Source organism: Papaver somniferum, chromosome 5 (genome assembly GCF_003573695.1).
Source record: "Papaver somniferum cultivar HN1 chromosome 5, ASM357369v1, whole genome shotgun sequence".
Classification (NCBI taxonomy): domain Eukaryota; kingdom Viridiplantae; phylum Streptophyta; class Magnoliopsida; order Ranunculales; family Papaveraceae; genus Papaver; species Papaver somniferum.
Window position 1 is genome coordinate 162,348,233 of NC_039362.1, and position 24,725 is coordinate 162,372,957.

The 24,725-nt window shown below is 36.7% G+C and overlaps 3 protein-coding genes across 4 annotated transcripts; 2 read left to right on the plus strand and 1 right to left on the minus strand.

Moving 5' to 3' along the window:
* Positions 1 to 9,979: 9,979 nt before the first annotated feature.
* On the plus strand, positions 9,980 to 14,082 carry LOC113283457 (protein SYM1-like). The gene is made up of 4 exons (XM_026532727.1): positions 9,980 to 10,464; positions 11,506 to 11,734; positions 13,241 to 13,365; positions 13,753 to 14,082. The coding sequence occupies exons 1-4, from the start codon at positions 10,087 to 10,089 to the stop codon at positions 13,849 to 13,851; spliced, it is 831 nt and encodes a 276-aa protein (XP_026388512.1). The 5' UTR covers positions 9,980 to 10,086; the 3' UTR covers positions 13,852 to 14,082.
* A 2,410-nt stretch (positions 14,083 to 16,492) lies between these two features.
* On the plus strand, positions 16,493 to 18,972 carry LOC113283458 (BTB/POZ domain-containing protein SR1IP1-like). The gene is made up of 5 exons (XM_026532728.1): positions 16,493 to 16,548; positions 16,683 to 16,752; positions 16,941 to 17,552; positions 17,633 to 18,175; positions 18,279 to 18,972. Exons 1-5 carry the CDS (start codon positions 16,493 to 16,495, stop codon positions 18,810 to 18,812), a joined length of 1,815 nt encoding a protein of 604 aa, XP_026388513.1. The 3' UTR covers positions 18,813 to 18,972.
* A 1,915-nt stretch (positions 18,973 to 20,887) lies between these two features.
* On the minus strand, positions 20,888 to 24,482 carry LOC113283459 (pentatricopeptide repeat-containing protein At2g25580-like). 2 transcript variants are annotated; one of them, XR_003327461.1, is made up of 3 exons: positions 22,369 to 24,482; positions 21,524 to 21,553; positions 20,888 to 21,443 (listed from the first exon to the last, which is right to left on the minus strand). XR_003327461.1 is itself a non-coding variant. In XM_026532729.1 (2 exons), exon 1 carries the CDS (start codon positions 23,840 to 23,842, stop codon positions 22,391 to 22,393), a length of 1,452 nt encoding a protein of 483 aa, XP_026388514.1. In that variant the 5' UTR covers positions 23,843 to 24,482; the 3' UTR covers positions 21,550 to 21,608; positions 22,369 to 22,390. The 2 variants fall into 2 exon arrangements, 1 of the variants encoding a protein (XP_026388514.1); XM_026532729.1 differs by lacking the exon at positions 20,888 to 21,443 and having other exon boundaries at positions 21,550 to 21,608.
* Positions 24,483 to 24,725: the final 243 nt, after the last annotated feature.

Consider the following 24,725-nt stretch of genomic DNA (forward strand, 5'->3'; position numbering starts at 1 on the left):
ATTAACCCACGGTTAAATGATGTCATATCTTCCTAGATCCAAAGGTTCTCAACATGATAGTGGCCCTCAAATTGTAGGAACATTTTTTCTTCAATTTATCCCACTATAGAAATCTAAATAGATATCCACAAATTGGGACCTACATATGTTTTTTGTCATTGTTCCATGACTGTACAAAAATGACTGGATGTGGAAAATATGAAAGGAAAAAAAATGCATCCGGTCATTAGATGACCTTTGTAGCGCCCTCTAAGCTAGCAGCTGATTAATCCAAGAGATTAGCTAAATAAAGAGGCACTACAAATCTAAATCATTTACTTAAACAATCAATTAAGAAATCTGCTACAAAACTTATCCCAAAACTAACCCCACTCAGAATATATATACATGAACTTCTCTTAAATGATACATATACAATAGTCATTTGGTTTGCAAATAAAATTTACAACATAATAAACATAGCAGAAGTTAACTAATTAACGGAGTCAACACTTGTGGCTTTCGCTGCGCAACTCTGATTTGTCTCTGAAAACTAAAAGTGGGAATAATTAACATTTAACTTCTAAGTAATCATAAACAAGATTAAGAAAAACAATAATGTTTTCCCTGACATTAAATAGTGACCAAGTCACTGAGATACACAAACACGAATATGGACAATCTCTTTCTTCAAACAATGTATACTATGTTGTGCAATTCCGAACTCGCAAATCCACACCTAATCGTAAACATGGATGTCGACAATTCCGAACTCGCAAACTGTCGACCGATATAAGCATAAAAGCTGAATTCATGTATATATAAATGTGAAAGAGCATATCCTCAATGAAGTAAACAAACATGTATATGGACAAAATCCTTCTTCAAACAATGTATACTATGATTGTGCAATTCCGAACTCGCAAATCCACACCTAATCGTAAATATGGATGTCGACAATTCCGAACTCGCAAACTGTCGATCGATATAAGCATAAAAGCTCTAGGTATAAATGTGAAGGAGCGTATCCTATATACCACACGTGGAAATTCTTATTTCCCATAACAATTCATATTGACCACAACACATTACAGGTCCTTTCCAAACCATGGAAAGATTAACAGAATCAACAGAATTATCATAAAACAAGTTAAACAATGCATAGAACGCACAAACAGAAATACATGAGTTTGTTAAACATAAACTTTTGTAAAGGAAAACAATAATGGTTACCAAATAGTCAAAAATGTATTCCCACCTCTTTTGATGAAAAGCCACGCCTACCTCGAGATCCACGATCCACTGGTTCATCCTTTGAATCGATCGATGTTAATATAGACTAACTGTTAATCACACAAGAAGTCCAAGAATCTAGCCAAAAAGGCTCACACAAGAATCATACAAGTCTATCTAATGGTTCTAAGCCCATTTATGACTTTACACCTTTTCATTCTCTAACTTTAGCATAGCTAAGGTTTACCAATTCAATTAGGTTGATTCTATAGTCCATTAAACAAGTGTTATGACTATCTATAACTTTGTAAAAGGAACCAAAGGATAAATCAGACCATAAGGGTACAATACATCTGTATAAATACACTAAACCTAAACCCATGTCCATTAAACAAGCCCATTACACAAGGCCTGGTCCACTAGGGTCAACTAACGGTCTGTAACAGTCAACAAGGCCGATTAACAGTCAACGTCCAAGGTCTGGTCAAGTCCAGGGTAATCGAATCGGTCAAGGTCCACTGAGTCAACTCAGGTAACAAATGGGGATCACTGAGTCAGCACAGGATTGACTCAGTCAGATTGACTCAGATACCTAACTAGGCTGAAAGGCACAATGCCTATCCCTTGCACAGGTCAGAGTCATTGCTCAGGCCAAAAAACACTAAGGCACAATCATTGTGCAACACAACTCTTAACTATAATTCAAAAAAAAAGAACAATATATTTATCTTAAACAAACTTCATAAATCAAATACAACACCCAACTAAGATTACCTGCAATTGCAGCTTTAAGCATTACTCAGATCATCTCAACACATTCATCGAACTCTATTTCTAAAACTTCAGTCGTATAACATCTCATACAACCTGAGTTCAGTTCAACACAATCACCACTATGGCCTCTTCCTTATTCTCAATTGCACTCTCACCTGCAATTACAATTTCAGTTCACACCACTAACTCCAGTATCCCAACTTCATTTTCATTTCACTTGCCTAACTAAACTCCAACAATTGTGACTCCAGTAGCCCCTGCATCTGTGAATACCAACACCAACAGTTCCATTTATGTGCAATTGCACTAGAACCACCAATCAACGAGCTCACACACCTCAACTCTGTAACTGCAACTCCGGTTCTACAACAACCAACACATTTGAATTCATAACTCATTCATCATCTCAAGAAACCGATAATCTTCTTCATAGTTACAACAGTATCAACGTTTACTTCCATTACCAACTGAACCAAACTCAATTCCACATTTGAACCTCAAACTCAATCTCATACCACCACAGATTCAACTCCTCCCTGTAACTTAGCAATATTTATACTAATCCAACATAAGACGATTATGTGTAACTCAAATCCACCAACACCAAGACTATTCCATATACAACTAACCTAACATTCCTCTATACTGCCATCTCAATCAAATCACAGACACAAATAACAACCCTTATTAATATAACCCAGCCACCTTGGTTATCGCAACAGCATCCAACAAATCATTTCACTAACACCTGCACCCAAGACAATTCAATCTTCACCTATAACAATTACAACAAGAATACACCCAGTCCTTCTCAGCATACACCAATCTCAACTATACTTCAAATTCAACAGTAACTTGATATCAACACCACTTCTAACAATAGTTACAGTTTCACTATCTAATCATCTTAACCTCAGCTTCAAACACAAACATGTGAACTCAAATAATCTTAGCAACTCAACTCAAAATACCAAAGTTAAACAATTAAAGGCTTACCCAAACATTAACATCTTCTGAATCGCTAGTTCACCAAGACAATTCCACCGAAACCCTAATTGATCAAACATCATCATCAATTCCATCCTCTGAGAGTTAACTTCATATATAACTCCATTCTAATACACTCAATCATTCAATACCCATCTCGAATCATTCTTCCTGAACATCAATTTCATATTCTACAGCTTCTTTACGTTATTCCTATGAAACCCTAATTCGCCTGATTTGTGATTCTTCATAAGAACAACTTCACATCGACAAATTAATACCAACCCTTCTTTTTCTTCATCACCAATCACTCAAATCTATCCTTCATTACTCAATTCTTCTATGGCTTGAACCTAAACTCAAACCCTAACTTAATCCTCTCTAACTCGTCACTTCTTTTAACTCAGAACTAACCACAACCCAATCATCACCACCAGGAACTCTTCCTTGATATTTCAACTCTTGGTTCGATCTAAAAATCTTCATGCATGACTCACAAATCAACAACAGAAAAGAAAAAGAGAAAAGAAATAAGAAGAAGAAAGAGAAAGAAGATAAGAGAATGGGTTTCTCTTCGACACGTCTTGGTGATAAGGCCAGCTACCCATCATAAAGGCACCCAACCAAAAGATAAGGGCAGACCTTCGACGCTTATAGAAGATAAATCGGCTGCCTTGACAAGTCTGAGTGTGAAATGACCATTTTACCCTCCACACAACTCAAATGATTTCTTCTTCGTCTAGTATCCGAATGACACGTTCGAGTAGTCTATTTCGCATAACCTTTCGAGATCTAACGATACTAGTTTCATATCTAGTTCGTTGTTAGATTAATTTCTAATAATTAACGTTCGAGTTATACTAATCGAGTAGTTACCGGCTAATTCGTCACTTGACCGGTCTAATAATTTTGACGAGCTTAAGGGTCCTTACATTCTCCCCACCTTATATCATTTTCGTCCTCGAAAATCAAATTATTCTTCTGGTCTTCAAAAACTCCCCTCCTTATAGAATAACCGCATTTCTTATCTAAGCGCAATCAACATAAACGAAGCACAAACCTATATGGCTCTATAACTAAAATCTAAATTTTGTAGCTCTAAGTTCAATTACACTGAGTTAAGTTCTATCAAATACATAAGTCTAAGTTTCTTACACTAATTTCTATCTTATAAAATACTTATCTTTAATTACAAAGGAGATTCCTACGAATTTATTTCTAAGTGAGTTTATATCTATCGGTTTCTTAAGGAATTATACCAAGCTTCTATGATCACTCATCTATTGGTTTCTAAAATAATTATATTAAACTTCTATGATCGGTCCTCTCTGAATGCAGTTGCCCTGTCAAGGTTGGCCAATCCCAACAATGCCTTCCTACGAATAGAGAAAACACAACCTTCACTATTCCCCAGTGCTGGATTGATTAATTATTAATTTATTAAAATTAATTAGTCTCTAAAATTTTATCGTAATTGGTGTAAGTATCATAATTTATTTCGTAAAATATATAAATATTTCACAACATTTTAAACAATTTAGTTATCTAAATTATTACGTATTATCTTCAATGTATCTATTTGTTTATTTCATTATGTGACTGGATATAAGTAAATAACCACTGACAATTTGTCATAATCGTTTGGTATTAATATTTTATTATCATTATAACATTTATTTCTTATTTCTTAGGCCGATAAAAGTTAATCGTGATTAAATTTTATATTATTGCTAAATAATCCTTAAGTTGTACTATTAATAAAAATTACATTTTTTGTTGTTACTATTCTATAATTATTATAATGATATTTTTATTATTAACATGGAAGGTCGAATTCTTATTCTAACTAATCTTCCAACTATTATTGAGTCCTAAAAGTATTATTAACATTTATGTGATAATGAATTATTGACCCCACATATAAGTCAAGGTGCTTAAAATATATATATATATATATATATATGTGACTTTCAAAATTTATCAATAGTATTAATCTCACTATTTTTTTTAGTATTTTATTGTGTACCTGTTCATACTATTTAGATCAATTATTCTCAAATCCATATCAGCCAAAACTATTGGTGTACCCTACAATTTTTACTTCATTACAAACAAACAAACAAATCAATCAATCAAATAATTCTTTTAATTGTAGATAGTTTTTAGTGATTAAGATTTATCTCACAACCGAACCCAGTTCTAAACTAATCTAGTTCACTAACTGGCACTGGCTATTCCTATTGTCACCCATATAAGATCTAATAGTGAGCTCTGATACCAACACTGTAGCGGCCCCTAAGCTAGCAGCTGACTAATCCAAGAGATTAGCTAAATAAAGAGGCACTATGAATCTAAATCATTTACTTAAACAATCAATTAAGAAATCTGCTACAAAACTTATCCCAAAACTATCCCGCTCAGATATATATACACGAACTTCTCTCAAATGATACATATACAATAGTCATTTGGTTTGCAAATAAAATTTACAACATAATAAACATAGCAGAAGTTAGCTAATTAACGGAGTCAACACTTGTGGCTTTCGCTGCGCAACTCTGATCTGTCTCTGAAAACTGAAAGTGGGAATAATTAACATTTAACTTCTAAGTAATCATAAACAAGATTAAGAAAAAAAATATTATTTTCCCAGATATTAAATAGTGACCAAGTCACTGAGATACACAAACACCAATATGGACAAACTCTTTCTTCAAACAATGTATACTATGGTTGTGCAATTCCGAACTCGCAAATCCACACCTAATCGTAAATATGGATGTCGACAATTCCGAACTCGCAAACTGTCGACCAATATAATCATAAAAGCTGAATTCATGTAGATATAAATGTGAAAGAGCATATCCTTACAGAAGTAAACAAACATGTATATGGACAAACTCCTTCTTCAAACAATGTATACTATGGTTGTGCAATTCCGAACTCGCAAATCCACACCTAATTGTAAATATGGATGTCGACAATTCCGAACTCGCAAACTGTCGATCGATATAAGCATAAAAGCTCTAGGTATAAATGTGAAGGAGCGTATCCTATATACCACACGTGGAAATTCTTATTTCCCATAACAATTCATATTGACCACAACATATTACAGGTCCTTTCCAAACCATGGAAAGATTAACAGAATCTACAGAATTATCATAAACAAGTTAAACAATGCATAGAACGCACAAACAGAAATACATGAGTTTGTTAAACATAAACTTTTGTAAAGGAAAACAATAATGGTCACCAAAGAGTCAAATGTATTCCCACCTCTTTTGATGAAAAGCCACGCCTACCTCGAGATCCACGATCCACTGGTTCATCCTTTGAATCGACCGATGTTAATATAGAGTTATAGACTAACTGTTAATCACACAAGAAGTCTAAGAATCTAGCCAAAAAGACTCACACAAGAATCATACAAGTCTATCTAATGGTTCTAAGCCCATTTATGACTTTACACCTTTTCATTCTCTAACTTTAGCATAGCTAAGGTTTACCAGTTCAATTAGGTTGATTCTATAGTCCATTAAACAAGTGTTATGACTATCTATAACTTTGTAAAAGGAACCAAGGATAAATCAGACCATAAGGGTCTGATACATCTATATAAAAACACTAAACCTAAACCCATGTCCACTAAACAAGCCCATTACACAAGGCCTGGTCCACTAGGGTCAACTAACGGTCTGTAACAGTCAACAAGGTCGATTAACAGTCAACGTCCAAGGTCTGGTCAAGTCCAGGGTAATCGAATCGGTCAAGGTCCACTGAGTCAACTCAGGTAACAAATAGGGATCACTGAGTCAGCACAGGATTGACTCAGTCAGTTTGACTCAGATACCTAACTAGGCTGAAAGGCACAATTCCTAACCCTTGCACAGGTCAGAGCCATTGCTCAGGCCAAAGAACAATAAGGCACAATCATTGTGCAACACAACTCTTAACTATAATTCAAAAAAAAAAAACAATATATTTATCTTAAACAACCTTCATAAATCAAATACAACACCCAACTAAGATTACCTGGAATTGCAGCTTTAAGCATTACTCAGATCATCTCAACACATTCATCTAACTCTATTTCTAAAAATTCAGTCGTATAACATCTCATACAACCTGAGTTCAGTTCAACACAATCACCACTATGGCCTCTTCCTTATTCTCAATTGCACTCTCACCTGCAATTACCATTTCAGTTCACACCACTCTTCCTTATTCTCCAGTATCCCAACTTCATTTTCATTTCACTTGCCTAACTAAACTCCAACAATTGTAACTCCAGCAGCCCCTGCATCTGTGAATAACAACACCAACAGTTCCATTTATGTGCAATTGCACTAGAACCACCAATCAACGAGCTCACACACCTCAACTCTGTAACTGCAACTCCGGTTCTACAACAACCAACACGTTTGAATTCATAACTCATTCATCATCTCAAGAAACCGATAACCTTCTTCATAGTCACAACAGTATCAACATTTACTTCCATTACCAACTGAACCAAACTCAATTCCACATTTAAACCTTAAACTCAATCTCATACCACCACAGATTCAACTCCTCCCTGCAACTTAGCAATATTTCTACTAATCCAACATAAGACGATTATGTGTAACTCAAATCCACCAACACCAAGACTATTCCATCTACAACCAACCTAACATTCCTCTACACTCCCATCTCAATCAAATCACAGACACAAATAACAACCCTTATTAATATAACCCAGCCACCTTGGTTATCACAACAGCATCCAACAAATCATTTCACTAACACCTGCACCCAAGACAATTCAATCTTCACCTATAACAATTACAACAAGAATAGACCCAGTCCTTCTCAGCATACACCAATCTCAACTATACTTCAAATTCAACAGTAACTTGATATCAACACCACTTCTAACAATAGTTACAGTTTCACTATCTAATCATCTCAACCTCAGCTTCAAACACAAACATGAAAACTCAAATAATCTTAGCAATTCAACTCAAAATACCAAAGTTAAACAATTAAAGGCTTACTCAAACATTAACATCTTCTGAATCGCTAGTTCATCAAGACAATTCCACCGAAACCCTAATTGATCAAACATCATCATCAATTCCATCCTCTGAGAGTTAACTTCATCTATAACTCCACTCTAATACACTCAATCATTCAATACCCATCTCGAATCATTCTTTCAGAACATCAATTTCATATTCTACAGCTTCTCTACGTTATTCCTATGAAACCCTAATTCGCCCGATTTGTGATTCTTCATAAGAACAACTTCACATCGACAAATTAATACCAACCCTTCTTTTTATTCATAACCAATCACTCAAATCTATATTTCATTACTCAATTCTTCTAAGGCTTGAACCTAAACTCAAACCGTAACTTAATCCTCTCTAACTCGTCACTTCTTTTAACTCAGAACCAACCGCAACTCAATCATCACCACCAGGAACCCTTCCTTGATATTTCAACTCTTGGTTCGATCTAAAAATCTTCATGCATGACTCACAAATTAACAACAAAAAAGAAAAAGAGAAAAGAAATAAGAAGAAGAAGAAGAAGAAGAAGAAAGAGAGAAGATAAGAGAATGGGTTTCTCTTCGACACGTCTTGGTGATAAGGCCAGGTACCCATCATAAAGGCACCCAACCAAAAGATAAGGACAGACCTTCGGTGCTTATAGAAGATAACTCGGCTGCCTTGATAAGTCTGAGTGTGAAATGACCATTTTACCCTCCACACAACTCATATGATTTCTTCTTCATCTAGTATCCGATGACACGTTCGAGTAGTCTATTTCGCATAACCTTTCGAGATCTAACGATACTAGCTTCGTATCTAGGTCGTTGTTAGATTAATTTCTAATAATTAACGTTCAAGTTACACTAATCGAGTAGTTATCGGCTAATTTGTCACTTGACTGGTGTAATAGCGTTGACGAGCTTAAGGGTCCTTACAACCTTTCCTCCTATCTGGTCATCCAATGACCTTATGAATTATCTACAATGTCAAATTTGAAGTATGGGATCTAGAATTCACAAAAATGTGAAAATTAGCCATAGTGACATTCTTTGGTCCATAAAATGCGAACCATCGTAAGAATGTGGAGATTTTTTTGCTTCATAAGATCTACTCATATGGTATCTTATTATATGATTTCTTAGCAGATTTTGATAACCTTCGTGGCGATTTGTTCACTTGCAAAGATGTAATTAGGTAATATCACCAAGGGTCCTTCTTACCGTTATGACGTAGATCCAAACAATATTGGTGATGATTGTGATCATGATGTTCATGACATATTACTCCTCCTTGACAAAGATTCAATATTTAAAGATCCCTGAATCGAAATCTAAGATTCAAAAATTGAAATGGGTTAATATGAAGTTAGAAATCATTAAGAACACATCGATACTTTCTTGGAAATATATGTAGTTTGTACCTTTAATATTCTTTATTAATTCTTATGTTCGGAAGATCTCACTAGTGTTTACAATAATTTCTTCATCTATGTACTCAAATCGTATGTATGTTGTACACAACAATAGATCACTCAATGAAATTTATTTTCCCCTCGTGGAAAAGAAAAGGAAAAAGAAAGCGACATTTTCGGCCCTCTTTCTGGCATCAGTTTACCCGAATCAAAGAACACAACACAACCATACCCAAAGAAAAAAAAAAAAAACAAACGAAAACTACTAAACCCTTACGTGTGCGGGAACAACAATGCCGTACCCAATTATTTTTCCTCTAGGAATGTATTCATCGTGCATATTAAAACAACCTAAGCCTTCTAAGAATGCCGACTTCGCCTTAGCGGAAAGACATAAAACCTTCCTAGTTCCTTCATATTCAACATTTGTACCATCCACGTATCAAATTTAAGCACACGCGTCGAAATGTATATGGTTTCATATACAGACGTGGCACAATAATCATGCCTATATAGTTCTCATTTATTTTTGACTGAACTGAATTCCTCGCTTTTATATTTTCCTCCTGCTCTCGTCCCTACTTTCCTTTCTCTCTCTCGAAAAGTGTAAACCCTCGCCAAGAAACAAGGAAAGGAACCCCCGAGAGAGAAGAAGAAGAAAAAATGAGCGGTAGCTTTCTGAGAAGCCGCAGTAAATCCTGTCTTCAGAAATTACTTGAAAGACGTTCGATTTTTACAATCGAAAACGGGGTTTCATCTTCTTCGTCTTCGCCATTACAAACTGTAATTACAAAACAGCAATTTAGAAGTTTTTACAGATCTCCAATTGTTTATAGGAAGATTAAAGAATCTGGATTTTGTTCTCCTTCTACATTATCATCTTCATTTTGCTCTTCTTCTTCTTCGTCGTCGTCATCGTCAGCTGTTTCTACAAAGAATGGGATTATTGGATGGTATTTAGGTTTGATTGAGTCGAGACCGATTCTTACTAAAAGTATTACTTCTGCTCTTATTTATACTGCCTCTGATTTGTCTTCTCAGGTAAGTTAATCGAATTAAACCCTAGTTTCTTGTTTATTTTTTTTTTTATCTATGTTGATTTTGAGGCTCCTTTGGTCCTTGTTTCTGGTTACTCTGTTTCTATGCTTTAATGTTTTTTTTTTGGTTGGAGTAGAAACCTAAACCCTAAAGTGCTATGTAATTTTGTCACATTTTCACTCATGGGTAAATTTTGAGTTTGTGTTTTCCTAGTATTCAAATTAGGTTAATTCTTTCTAGATATGAAGGAGGCGTTGGGTAGGGTAAGTGTGTATTATTTGAGGTGGGTTTTCTTTTCAGAATTAGGATGCTGGAGCCTGGGGGTTAAGGCAAATTATCAAGGGACATGATTTGAAGTTATGTGATGGTGTTCAGTGATGATTAATGGGTAAATGTGCTACTTATTGATGCCATTTGTAGTTTTTGCCTTCTTGAATATAACACATGATTATGCCCATTAGTACAGAATCTACATGAACACATTCACCAGTTCTCTTTATGAGTTATAGGATGATCGGTTACTAGTTCAATCTGGCCTGGCACGTAATGTTCAATTGGTTTATTTTTCTGCTTGGTGGATTCTCTTTAGTGTTGATATTTTCCTATCATGTGTTGGATTCTTTCATTGAATATATTATCAGTTTTTAAGCAGAACTGGCAATCGCATGTTTCATCTACAGTGGCGGAACCAGAAATTTGGTGAAGGGCTTGCTTGATAAACTAGCTGGACTGCATCCCATATTTTAGGTCTGGCTTAAGCCTAGTTTTCAGGCCTATATTTCCATTTTAAGCAAATTAGGTAGTGAAAAAAAAAATGCATTTTTGGACTTTTGGGGCTTGCTTGAGCCAGCCTAGGCTAAGCTGTAGATCCGCCCCTGTTCATCTACATTGCATACTCTACATTTGAAATACACCCCAACCAGACTATAACCATGTATAATAAGTGTTTTCTCCCCTGTGCTCATAATAAGCTAGACGCTTCTAAAATAATTGTGTATTTGTTTGACATATATGTTGCTGAACACTAGTGAATTTTATCCTCAGATGCTCACCGAAGCAACAGAAGAGCCTCTTGACTCGATAAGGACTTTGCGTATGGCTGGGTATGGGTTGCTTATCATGGGTCCGTCACTACATTTCTGGTTTAACTTTGTCTCGAAAGTCTTACCAAAGCGGGATGTGCTTACTACTCTGAAGAAAATATTTATGGGGCAGACTATCTACGGACCTATTATGGCTACCGTGTTTTTCTCTCTGAATGCAGGCTTACAAGGTAATCTTATTACGGATTTATCTATCTGTTGTGTTGTGTTTTATATGAATGCAACAGACGTACCACAGAGGTGAAGTATACAAACTCTAAAAAACAGATCACATGAACTATATCATAATCCACAATGTTTTAGTCTAGAAAGCGGCAAACCACCAGCTTGAACATGTGTAAGCAACACAATACATATCTAAACATTACCAAAAAATCATAGCAACATGATACATACCGAAACATTTCTGGCTAAAAAACTATTCTGCATCTTAACTTTTGAGGAAATTGTTCATGGTACATGTTTATGTCTCTTTATTGTTTACCATATTTGATCATATTGCTGCTTGGTGGGGTCAAATTAAACTTGTAAATCAATTTTTTTTTACAAAGTACAAGTGAAGGAAGATAAGAATTTACTTGTTGCCACTAAAGTGCTTACATGAATTTACAAACATTGCCTAATGCTGCCACTTCCTCGTAGTTCAACCATTTTTCGTGGTTTCTGAATTTATAATTTTTTTTATTAGATGCAGTGGTTATGACTTATGTGTCAGCGTTTACATGAATTCGACGTATGGTTGTTCATTCCTCTTGTTAGTCTTTAATAGAATTCGCCATTTTTACAGCATTTTGAACTGTGAACATATTAGGAGATATGAGCACACCGAGATATCTCATGGGCTGTCATGTATGGTAATGCTTTGATATACATTGATACGTCTGGGTTGGTGAATTTGTTGCTTACTAGTCCACATGTACGTGGATTCCCATTTGGTTCCTATGATCTGATTTAAGAGTCTGTAGTCAGTCGACCTAAACTTATAACCAAATTGAAGTGCTTGCTCATTGATAAATGTTACCGTCTAGCTACTTCTATGTAGTACAACCATTGTTCTCAGTTTCTATATTTTGTAACGAGATGCAGAAGTTATAACTTTTTTGACTGCCTGGTCACTGATGTTCCGATAATATCTGCTTTTGACATGAATCCCGTGTATAATTTTGGCTTATTAATCTTAGTTATTGGCAGAATCCCCCCCTTGTTGAAAATTTTTAGTCTTTTGAACTGTACGGTGTAAGTTAATGTGGATACCCTAGCAAACCCAGATAACTTGGCCAATCATCAGTAGTTTACTATGGGTTCCTTTGAGTTTCACAGTCTCTGGCTGCGTTTTCTATTATGACTTCAGCTCATGACTACAATCTAATTTCACGGAAGACAATGATTTCAATTTTTCATTGCTCTCACAAGTCATAACAATAATCTCTAAGAACTTCTGATGTTATAATTTCTATTTCTATAATTGTTCTAGCAAGTATAACAGCAATCTCCATGAACTTTGCAAATATGTGCATGTGAAAATCTGCATCCTGAATTCGCATTTGGTTTTTATTCTATGATTACTTTGTATACGCCCATAGCATTAAATTTTCTGTTTTCATGTACTTGCGCTGATTGTTTAGTAAAATATGTATACTGATTTGAAGGGCATTGATTATGTTTGCCAAGCACAGGTGAAAATGGTGCTGAGATTATTGCTAGACTAAAGCGGGACTTACTTCCAACTCTGAAGAATGGCCTTATATATTGGCCGATGTGTGACTTTATCACATTCAAGTTCATCCCAGTCCGTTTACAGGTATGTTCTGTTAGGCGTGTATGTAATTTATGTATTAATATAGTTGGGAGCCCAAGGATTTCTCTATCTGTGCTGCTGTTCATACTATGTTACTATGTTGTTAATGGTAGCCATTGTCCCATAAATTTGAAAAGAGCTGTAGTTATACATGATTCAGAATTGCTAATAGAATCTCCCTCGAGTATCATACTGGTATCTTTTTCTAATTACGCAAAACAGTTTCATATAGTAGCTGAATCATAAAAATTCGAGTGCCTATCCAAAAACTACCAGAAATTTCCTCTTCAATGCCATTGACCTCTTTCCAAATCTGGGCTGGTTTAGTCAACCATATAACTTCAATAATCTCTTGGAAGCAGTCTAACTGATTGTTTTTGTTTTTGGCAGCCGTTGGTGAGCAATTCATTTGCTTATCTGTGGACTATATACCTCACCTACATGGCAGGCTTAGCGAAAGCAGGTCCGAGTGAGATATGTGAAGATTGATTGATTTACTAACAACCAGGGCGTACCAGGCAGACTATCCGGTGTGTCAGTTTAATTTTTTTGTCGATGTCCACCAGATTAATCCGTGTGATTGATTTTGAAAAAGAAAAAGAGTTAAGAAAGAAAAAAAGGAGATGGTTTTATTCCACCATGCAAATCCAGTTTAATGTAATCTATATTACAGAAATATTTAAAGGTATTATAGGATTCCACACTATTTGTTGACGTTCCTACCACGTGTCTCATATCGTGCCAGAAATTCTGCTGCTTCGCCTCCTTTTGCTATTTATGAATACAAAATACTAGTAGATAATCTTATTTGTAACCAAATATAAATTTTGTGCACGCTCATTGTGCGCCATAGCACTAGTCTAATTTAGATAAACAACATTGCATAATTAATATGTCCAGGTGGACAAGATGTTTTGGATGCAACTCTCTGAAGTAACATGGAAGCAGTCATGCCAAGAGTGTGGGCCGTGTAGACTAGTAAGGCAAAATTCGTGGGTGTTGCATCAAAGTCTGACTATGCCTGCCTGAGATTTATCATATTGGCGTTGCTTGTTTTGCTAAGAGATACATCCTACGCATCCAATTCCAAGATTATATAAAGCATCTCGTCCTGGGAATCTACTTGCACCCCAACCATTACAGCCCGACGGATAAAGGAAAAAACAAGGCTACTGTCCGACACTAATTTTAGTAGTGTCTAATGTCTACTACTATAACGCCAAAAAAAAACCTTGATTTAATATAGGACCCGCACAATTCCAAGATTCCAAGGGGATTTTGGTGTTAGATATTCGTTTGATACATCAATTCATTAAGATCAGGATTTTAACTTGGTAGTGAAAGTGTAAAAAACATACCACCAATCTTTCAAACTTTGGTATGACATGATGATTTGATCATATTTAAGAATTCATAAGCTGCATGATGTGAAAAGTCATCTCTATGAAGGTGGGCAGTGTCTGCAATAATCAGACTAGTGATTGGTACCACACCTATTTCCCACTTCAGTCTGTTGGATATCATTCATTACGGAAAAGACTCGTCGCAGTTCTGCCCTTAAATTTCTTGCTTCTCAGCAAACCCTACTATACTATATGGACCTACATCTAGTACTACTATTTTCTGTAGCTAAAAATTAGTCAAGGCCACAGCCACCGAATCTTTATTTCCAACAACAGCAAAATCTAAATGGATAAGCGATTGCCTTCTTTATATCATATCTGTACCGGTTAAAATTGGTTGTTGTTCCGTAACCTCTACAAGTACTGCAATAGAGAATGGAGACACTTGATCTTATACTCGCAACCGACATTCACATTAATATGGAGACGCCTTCTCAGTATCAAGAGAAAATGGCTTATTTATGACAAAGGGGGTAACAATTTTCTTTACTAAAGCTATTCCGGTATATAAAGCTTCCGACATGGAATATAGCTTCATGCCACAGCAAGGCGGGAATCTTAAATTTCAGGAGAAAACAATTACACGGCCCTAACCATTTCATATTCGGGGAAAAAAAGACTCCATTGGAAACTATCAGTGATAGTATATGGAGGAAAATTGACCGAAATACGACGCCGTCTCAGTATCAAGAGAAAATGGGTTACTTATAGCAAAGGGTTTTCTTTACTAAAGCTATTCCGGTATATAAAGCTTCCGACATGGAATATAGCTCCATGCCACAGCAAGGTGGGAATCTTAAGTTTCAGGAGAAAACAGTTACAGCCTGACCATTTCGTATTCGGGGAAAAAAAGACTCCATTTGGAAACTATCTGTGGCCATCAGTTTGATGTTTACTTTGGCTGTCTTTTTTATTGTCATGTGGCAGTTGATGTTTACTTTGATGTTTAAGACTACACACACCCTCTGCTGGAGCGTGGGCGTTGCTCCAAAATGCACTGCCGTAAGAGACATCTTTTGTCTCCAGTAGTGGTTAATATTTACCCGCAAGTGTTCTGTATACACTACAAGTCTATAAGTTATGGTCCATGACCTATCTGTAAACTTTGACAAGCCTAAAACAAGAAAGACAGGACTTTTGTGGACCAATTCCCACGTGAACATTTTTCATGGTTTCAAAATTTAAGACTCAACAAGGACAACAACATGCACAAGATTGAGTCCTTTGAAAACACATCAAAACCCATTTTACCACTAATCAACAAATCCGAAAGCACTGATTGGATATAAAACAGATATATCTTTCTATTATTGTTACAGAAGGTCCAAAACCACCAAACATCTTTGATTTCTGATAATGATTCTTTACTGTCCCTTTAGTAATGGGTGGGGAGATCTTTCATAAAAAGGTGATGAAAGAAAGTCTTGATAGCATGATTTTCAGGACTACATTCATTTACTTAAACAAGATGTTTTCTGGTGTTATTGATCAAATGGGTGTCCTTAGTATAGAAGTTTCCTTTGTTGGTTTCATTACTTCTCCAATACTTTGAACTTGAGAAAAAAAATCCTTGTTGTTTTTTCTTCTTGCATATCTTCTTCTATGATAAATAATTGATCATAAAACAGTAAGAAGAAATTTGTATGATGACGGCAAGACTAGCTAGAGCTTGACCAGTGCAAGTTTTGAAGCTGCATGCACTAGCACAGGTTATATATATATTATATATGTATTCAAACCATCAGCAACTTCGCTCAGCTGCCATGAAGAGAACAAGTGAATGGTTTGCTTCTCACTATCATACATATATTTTGTTTGTTGTAATTTTCGTCGAAGTTCAGAAGAGCTTGTCGAAGTTTGATAAAAGAGATATATGATAGATTAAAAACCTGAAAGTGTTTTCTGGAATTTCAACAGGATTTTCTCCCAGGAGATACCCAAGGATGTCAAGGTTAACGTTGGAGAAACTTCCTTCTCACTGCATATGGTAAAATCGAGTTACTTTATTGCAACGATTAATAAATATATATTTTCAAAATTTATCATATCAATAATGGATTCCGAGACTGAACTGATCATCAGTTAGTTTCAATGAGCTTGAACTGTGTATTAAGCAATAACCTGACAGCGAAATTGCCTATCTTAGTTTCTGATTCACTGCTTAATACGTTGCAGTTTCCGTTGGTCTCAAAATGTGGATACATAAAGAATTTGGTATCCAAAGCAGGGAATTATGGTCTCCCTGTTATCGACCTTCCAGATATTCCAGGTGGTTCAGAAGCATTCGAATTGGCAGCAAAATTCTGCTACGGAATAAATTTTGAAATAAGTATAGACAACATTGCAATGATCAGGTGTGCAGCTGAGTATCTCGAGATGACAGAAGATTATGCAGTCGTGAACTTAGTGAATCGAACTGAAGCCTACTTGGAAGAAGTAGCTTTAGTGAGCCTTACTGGTGCAATTTCCGTGTTGATTCAATCAGAAAAGCTTCTTCCAGTGGCAGAAGAAGTAAAGCTAGTGAGACGATGCATAGATGCTATATCATATCTAGCCAGCCAGGAGATCAACCACTGCGAGATAAACAAGATCAACGAATCTGTCGGTTCTTCCTCGAAATCTCTAACTAAACAGAAACCTATTCTGGACTGGTGGGCTGAAGATTTGACTGTTCTCAGCATTGATATCTTTCAAAGGGTTATTATGGCAATGGTAGCTAGAGGCTTAAAGCAATCTTTCCTTGCTCCAGTACTTATGCTTTATGCAAAGGATTCTCTCCGAGGATTGGTTAGTGTAACTTTTCGCCAACTGTTCTTTATTTGGCCTTGTTTGTGCTTTATAAGCTCTAATTTGAGAGATAAATGCAGGAAATATTTGGCAAGGGAAGGAAGAGAATTGAGCCAAAGCATGAACATGAGAAGAGAATCACTCTGGAGACAATTGTGAGTCTTTTACCGAGGGAGAAAAATTTAATGCCGGTTAGCTTCCTCTCAATGCTTCTAAGAGCAGCAATGTATTTAGACACAATGGTTGCATCTCGGATAGACCTCGAGAAGAGAATAGCAATGCAACTTGAGCAAGCAGTTTTGAGTGACCTATTGATTCCTTCATTTCAACTCAAGGGTGACACCATATTTGATGTTGAAACCGTAAAACGAATTATGAAAATATATCTAGAATGCAAAACTCATGAAGGTACCATGCCATGCCCGAATGCAAACAACAAATATGTCTCTCCTTCATTATGTGATATGGACAAAGTTGGGAGGTTAATGGAGAGTTATCTTGCTGAAGTATCGTCTGACCGTAACTTAACTGTTTCGAAGTATATTAGTCTTGCTGAATTGGTCTCGAAACAAGAAAAGGTAACCGAGGATGGCATGTACAGGTCCATCGATATATATTTGAAGGTGAGCTTCTTGTTATCCTACCTCCCACTTCTTGGTTATATCCTCATTTGGTTGCATGATAACAAGATTTAGACTTCTTGGTTATATTCTGTTCCGATTTCAGGCTCATCCAACTTTGATTGACATGGAAAGGAAGAAGATCTGCAGCTTAATAGACTTCCAGAAATTATCAATGGAAGCCTCTTGTCATGCAGCTCAGAACAACCGACTCCATGTGCAAACTCGTGTTCAAGTGCTTCATCACGAGCAACAACGGCTTCGAGACGTCAACCCAGTTGTAGCAGATTCACCTCCTAAACCTCAGAAAGTTAATGTTTATTCGATGAGTATAAAACCTCCTCCTACCGAATGCTTGAATTTAGAAAGAGAAAATGAAGATTTGAAAATAGAGTTGGTTAGTATGCGAATGCGATTAAAAGAGCTAGAGAAATCGGCCGGGTATGCACAAATGAGTAGTAGCAGCAGCAGTGTTCTAGCAACTGGAAATAAACTGCATCCGCGTAGAAAATCCTTCATTAACTCTATATCAAAGAAACTAGGATGGTTATCTCCCTTTGCTCGTCCTGACGGATTCAAGAGTTTCGATGACAAAGGCCAGATGAATGTTACAAAGAACAGACGACATTCTATCGCCTGATTCTTAGAACTACTGAATGAATTACTTAAATTGCTTAAGCTATTTTTCGTATTTTTTTTTTAATATATTCAGGATTGATTTACATTATTGCCTAAATGTAGACATGGATTATATTGTCCTTTGAATATCATAAAATAATAATAGTTCTCAACTCCCTGCACTTCTTCAGCATATCATTGAACCTCTTTGCAAACCAGAGTTTGAATATGCACGCGGATAGTAGGCCAAAGTAAGATCGTCCTCGAGATATAAGGAATCCCATCCATCTCCATCTCTGAACATCTGAGGAAATTTTGCGATGTCTCGCACTAAAACATCCCACCTTACCCTTGATTCGTTAACATAGAACTTCATATCTCCAAAATTAAGACGACGTTTTATGTCAGTGAGAAATCTAGAGGGAATTGACAAAATTTGAAACACGCCACGGTGTGTGTCAGATTAACAATCTCGATGTCGCGTAGAGAGATCACAAATAAACGTGGTTCTTTTTGAATCACTACTAAGGCAGATTTAGTCAGGGCATAGGTGGCTGGTCCAACCACCGAAGAAATCCCGTCAAATTCACACTCCTCTAGCGCCTGGAATTTCATGGAAACTCAGTCTTGCAAGTCCGATGATTTTCTTCAACTTTGCGGGCAAAGTTTACTAATTCTTCGTTACGGCACCAGGTTCGCTCGTCTTTCTCAATGTTATCTGAATACTTATCAGTCCTTGGAAACAGACAGACTTGGATAGTCTCTGTTTCTTTGTAATGTTTCTTCTCAAGCCAGCTTAGCTAGAACGACCTGTAAAGCTAAAAACTTGGATAAAACTTCTCAAGCCAGAAGAAAATCAATATATTTTCGATAAAAGAGTAAAATTCAAAACATAAAACCATCTTAGAGCAACTGCAGTGGACGAGTATAACCAAATTTAAAGTAAAAAACCGAGACACAGTGGAACGGAGTATCGACTAAATCCAGACCATCGATTAAACCCCAGAGTATATTTGGTCCGGGACCAAGACCAAACCCAAATATAATCGAGCGTTGATATAATCTCCGTTTCTCAACGGGCGTTGATATAATCTCCGTTTCTCAACGGGCGCTTGTATAGAGTTCGTCCCACGACTAGGCGGCCATATAAACTACGCCCCAACGAAACGTTGATAAACTGTACGCCCGATGGAGCGTTTGCTGAGTTGTTCGCCTGGAATCAGGCGTTGATATACCAACCGCCCCATTCAAACGGAGGTAAAGTTTACGCTCAACAACATGCGTTGATATAGTATACGCCCCGCAACAGACGGAGATAAAGTGTACGCCTGACGTCAAGCGGAGATATGTAAACTCCCAAATCAGGCGTTGGTTAAAGCTTCCGCTCGTTAGTCAAAACATTTTAGCATGACCATTGCATCAAAAATGGCATGCAAATATTATGAAAGCCAACTAACAACCCTCACACACAAAATGTACCTTACACATAAATCACCAACAACTACTACCACACACACAAGAAGAGTAAGTTGCCTGGAAGTTGTCACTGAAAATATCAAATCCATATAATTTTCCTCATAATTCGATCAAGTCAAGTCCAAGTCCTTTTGCATTGACTTTAGCCATAACAGTAAATCAATGAGCTCTAAATCAATTAACCCAAGTCCAACCATCATTTAGGCGTTGATTATACATCCTCCCGGCTTCGGGCGGATTCTTTACATGCGTCCCATGGGGCGTTGATTTTACATCCGCCTGCCTTCTTGCGGTGACTTTATGCACGCCCCATGGTGCGTTGATATATACCAACGCCCGTTTGTCGAGCGTAAACTTTAATTACGCCCCACATTGGGCGTAAACTTTACCAACGCCCCACACCGAGCGTTATCTTTATCAACGCCTGAATGGGGCGCACTTTATACCACCGCTCCATAACGAAACGTTGATTATAACCCCGCCCGATTAAATATAGTCGTCGCCCACTACGTCACACCACGGACTAAACTAAAGTTTAGTCGCCGATTTTACTCTTTAGTCTTTGATTTTAGTCGCACCACTGTGGATGCTCTTATAACTTGCATATCTGTATACAGATGTAGCAATTTGCTTCAAAAATACAGATGTAGAATATTCACATAGAATATTCAAGCAGTTCCGCATTACTCAAAATGATCCGAGTAACTCCAGAATCCCAATCCGTATTTAAAATAATACAGAACTAGACATTCTTTCAACATAACTACCAATTCGTTACCATAAAGAAAAGGCTGAGGTAAAAACAATGAATGATAATGACCTGAAATCAATTGCAAGCTCCTTGCTGTCAGGATCTAGTTGAACCCCTTAGTAGAAAGCCTTTGCCGCTTCCTCAAACCTCTGCATTTCAGCTAGATTTATCAACCATTCGGAACATGTCAGATATTGAAGAATGACAAATCATCTCATCCTTGCTCTTTTCATGGATTTTCTCCTGCTGTAAACACTTGAAAAAGCCACAACAGCCCTTTTGCAGCATCACTTTCTCTCTGCAGTTTAAATCTCACCAATGAAATAGTTGGGGTGAGTATACTCAGCCTGCCCTCCATCATTCCTTCGTCCATTAAAGAGAGCGTGTATAAATGTTGTCAGGCTTCATGTACCTCATATTGTACCACTGCGAATAAACAGAGTACTGATAAATTCCTACTCTCAACAGATAACAGAAAATGAAAGAGCTACAAGGATGTAACTTACCCATTCTTCAATTTCTTCTTCTTTTCTCTTCTGTGATAGATTTGCACATAACAACAGATGTAGAGGATTAGATCATCACCAAAACCTGGTCATTACAGGAACTGATCTTTTAAGTTCGAGAAACAAACAAACACACAGCAAGAGAGGTTAACGTTATACAATTTAAGCGCAGTCATTGCTCAATTCTAAATACATACATGGGGTGGGGTGCTCATGTGCATCTCATACAAAGCACACATGGTAAAACCTACAGATGAGCAAGACATATTATATGATGCTGGTAGTTGCATTATACAATGTGTAAGTGTCTCACTGGCTTCTTTTGTCAAAAAAAAAAAGTGAAGGAAACAGTGGAATTCAAAAAATGGCTGGCAAATCTTTTGGCAGAACCAAAATGACCGTTGAATATTATTACTTATTACTTTGGTAAGAAAAGCAAGGATCATAATTCCGTCTCAATTGTGTTTCTCAATAAGCGCAATCCAAGTTCATGAGTTTGTAAAACCCCATATTACGATTCAAAACAGAATGAAGTGTTTACAATAAACATCTGGCAAGTACAAGTAAACAATGCTGATCACTCATGATTGACTTGACTGCAATCCTAAAATATACTGATATTCACATCAAAATAGAACCAATTATTTCTGGAAACTTAGCAAACTAAAAATAACGAATGAGCTATGCTATGAGTTTAATACCAACCTGCAATTTCATAATATTAGTCTTTGAAATGATGACAACCCTTTAAATTAGGTAAGCAGAAAAATTATTGCATAATCGTAATATACACCTAAATTTATATTAAGTTAGCTTTGAGAAGGATCATAACTATGGTTTAATACCTTCAAAAGCCTTACTACCGCTTTACCAGAATTCGTTGCAGTTACACACCCCATCTTCAAAATGGTGAAACCGCTTGGCATCGCGAGCAATGATATGCCTTCCAACAATCTTTGAGATAAACTTCAATGCATTATGGCAATCCACACAGACTCTAAGATTCTTGATTATTCGCATGCGGCTGCGAGCAGGGGTACTTAAGAGACCAGCAACACAAGCCAATTTTTCACTGTGTCCGAGAAGTGATGTAGCTTTACTTTCATCATCTACATCATGCAATGCGCATCTAACCTCTGGTATATAACCAGACTCTTTCATATGCACACTCAGCATCCTCAAATGGGCATATGTTATGTCATTATCAGGGTGGGATGTATCGCCTGCCATATACTGTTTGACGTTACTAACTAATCCTAATGGTTCCTGACCTAGATACATTTTTTTCTTCTCGGTTATTACATTATCAGAGGGGTCTACTGGCACAAGACCTGCCTTCGATTCGACATTTAACCGTGAGGGGTCTAAGAGAGCAATGACACTTTCACAAAGGTCCCCAGTTTCCAGGTTCCCATGAATTCTGCAAAGATTCATCAAAGCTTCCCAAACATTAATACTTGGTTCAACAGGCATATTTTCAATGAACTCGAAAGCCTCATCTAAGTATCCTGTACTTCCCAACATTTTCACAACACCCACATAATGATCCATGGAGGGTGTAATACCAAAAACTTTACTCATCGACTCAAAGTGCAACATTCCTTCAGTAATGTCACAAAGGGTACTACAAGCGTAAAAAACCCCAAGAAATACTTGGCCATCGGGTCTTCCTCCAGCCTCCTTGAATTCAGTGAACACATCAATTGCATCTTCTCCGTATCCATTATCTGCCAGACCAACTATCATGGCGTCCCAAGATGTCAGATTTAGAGCAGGTATTTTTCCAAACAAATCATGAGCATCAGACACTAAGCCACATTTCAAATACATGTCTAATACCTTATTCTGTATGGTAGTTTCCGAAGAGAGCTTTGTCTTCATGAGATGGTTATGAATCAATTTTGCCTCTTCTTTAGCAACAACTTCCCCAATAACCTTCATCAACTGACAATACGGGAACAAACCAATCTCAATACCTTGTTGATATAACAAGTTCATAACCCTCGTAGCTTCCTTCACATTACCATCTTTACAGAAACTATTCATCTCCTCAAAGATACCATTACACTTCACTTCAAATTCAGATTCCACATTATTCACGGATGATTGAGAATGAACGTTATTCATCTCCGAATGCGTTCCGTTGAAATCCCCCAACTTCCGTTTCCTTTTTATACCCATATGAATTCTGTTGGAACTGCAACTGGCCATGATTAACAGCGATAACCGGCTGATGATACCCACTAGATTTCTGCAAATGTTCTCCGCAGGAGGACTCTTTCTCACTGTGTGGAGTAGAATTCTCTCTATAATGACCATTTAGATTCTGTTCCAAACCTCTCGAATTATAAGTGTAACATACATTAGCATTATGCTGGAAATCAATTGGATTAAACCCATTGGTATTTGTGTTCTGTACCTGAGGATGGTACTCACTAGGGTTGCGTTGAAAATTCCTATTGTAATTGCTCTGAAAATATGAAGAATTTGGGTTCTTGTTCAACTCATTTTGATTGAACCCATTATTCTGAAGTTGATTATTATCATTATGATTACCTCTGTAAAGATTTGGTGTGTGAAACCCAGCAGCAGTAGTCTGCTGAACATCTCCTCCTCCCTCTGAACCATATGAGTTACTATTACTTGATTGAGTTTGATAATCAATTCTTTCAGCAGCAACAGTTCTAAAGGTCTTAACTTTGTTGAAGAAATTTATGTAAATAGAATTCAGATTTGATTGAGGGTTTGTGAACATATGAGGTAATAATCTGATGACAATTGTAGCAGGTTTTCTTTTCATTATTATTACAACAACAATGAATCAATTAAAGAATGAAAGAATGTTTGCAGATGTGATTAAACTGATATGATTATGATGTAAAGAAATTGATAAAAGGACATAGAGGAAGAAATTGTGATTAGGGTTTATGGACAAACAAATTTTAGAAAAAGAGAAGCAGAAAAATGAATTAAGGAAAACAAAACATACGGTGACCGACGAAAAGACCGATATATGCTCTAGTCTAGTATGGGATTGGGTCCTCGGGAACCCAGTCTAGTACACTGGGCCGTCAATGTGCCGTTCATGTTCGGTTACGATAGGTACTAGAACCAATTATTCGAGTCAGTTTCCGTTTTAGAACGGCCGTAAATGCAAATTGGGAATTGTATTTTGGAAATTTTTTACCTTCCACCATCAAAA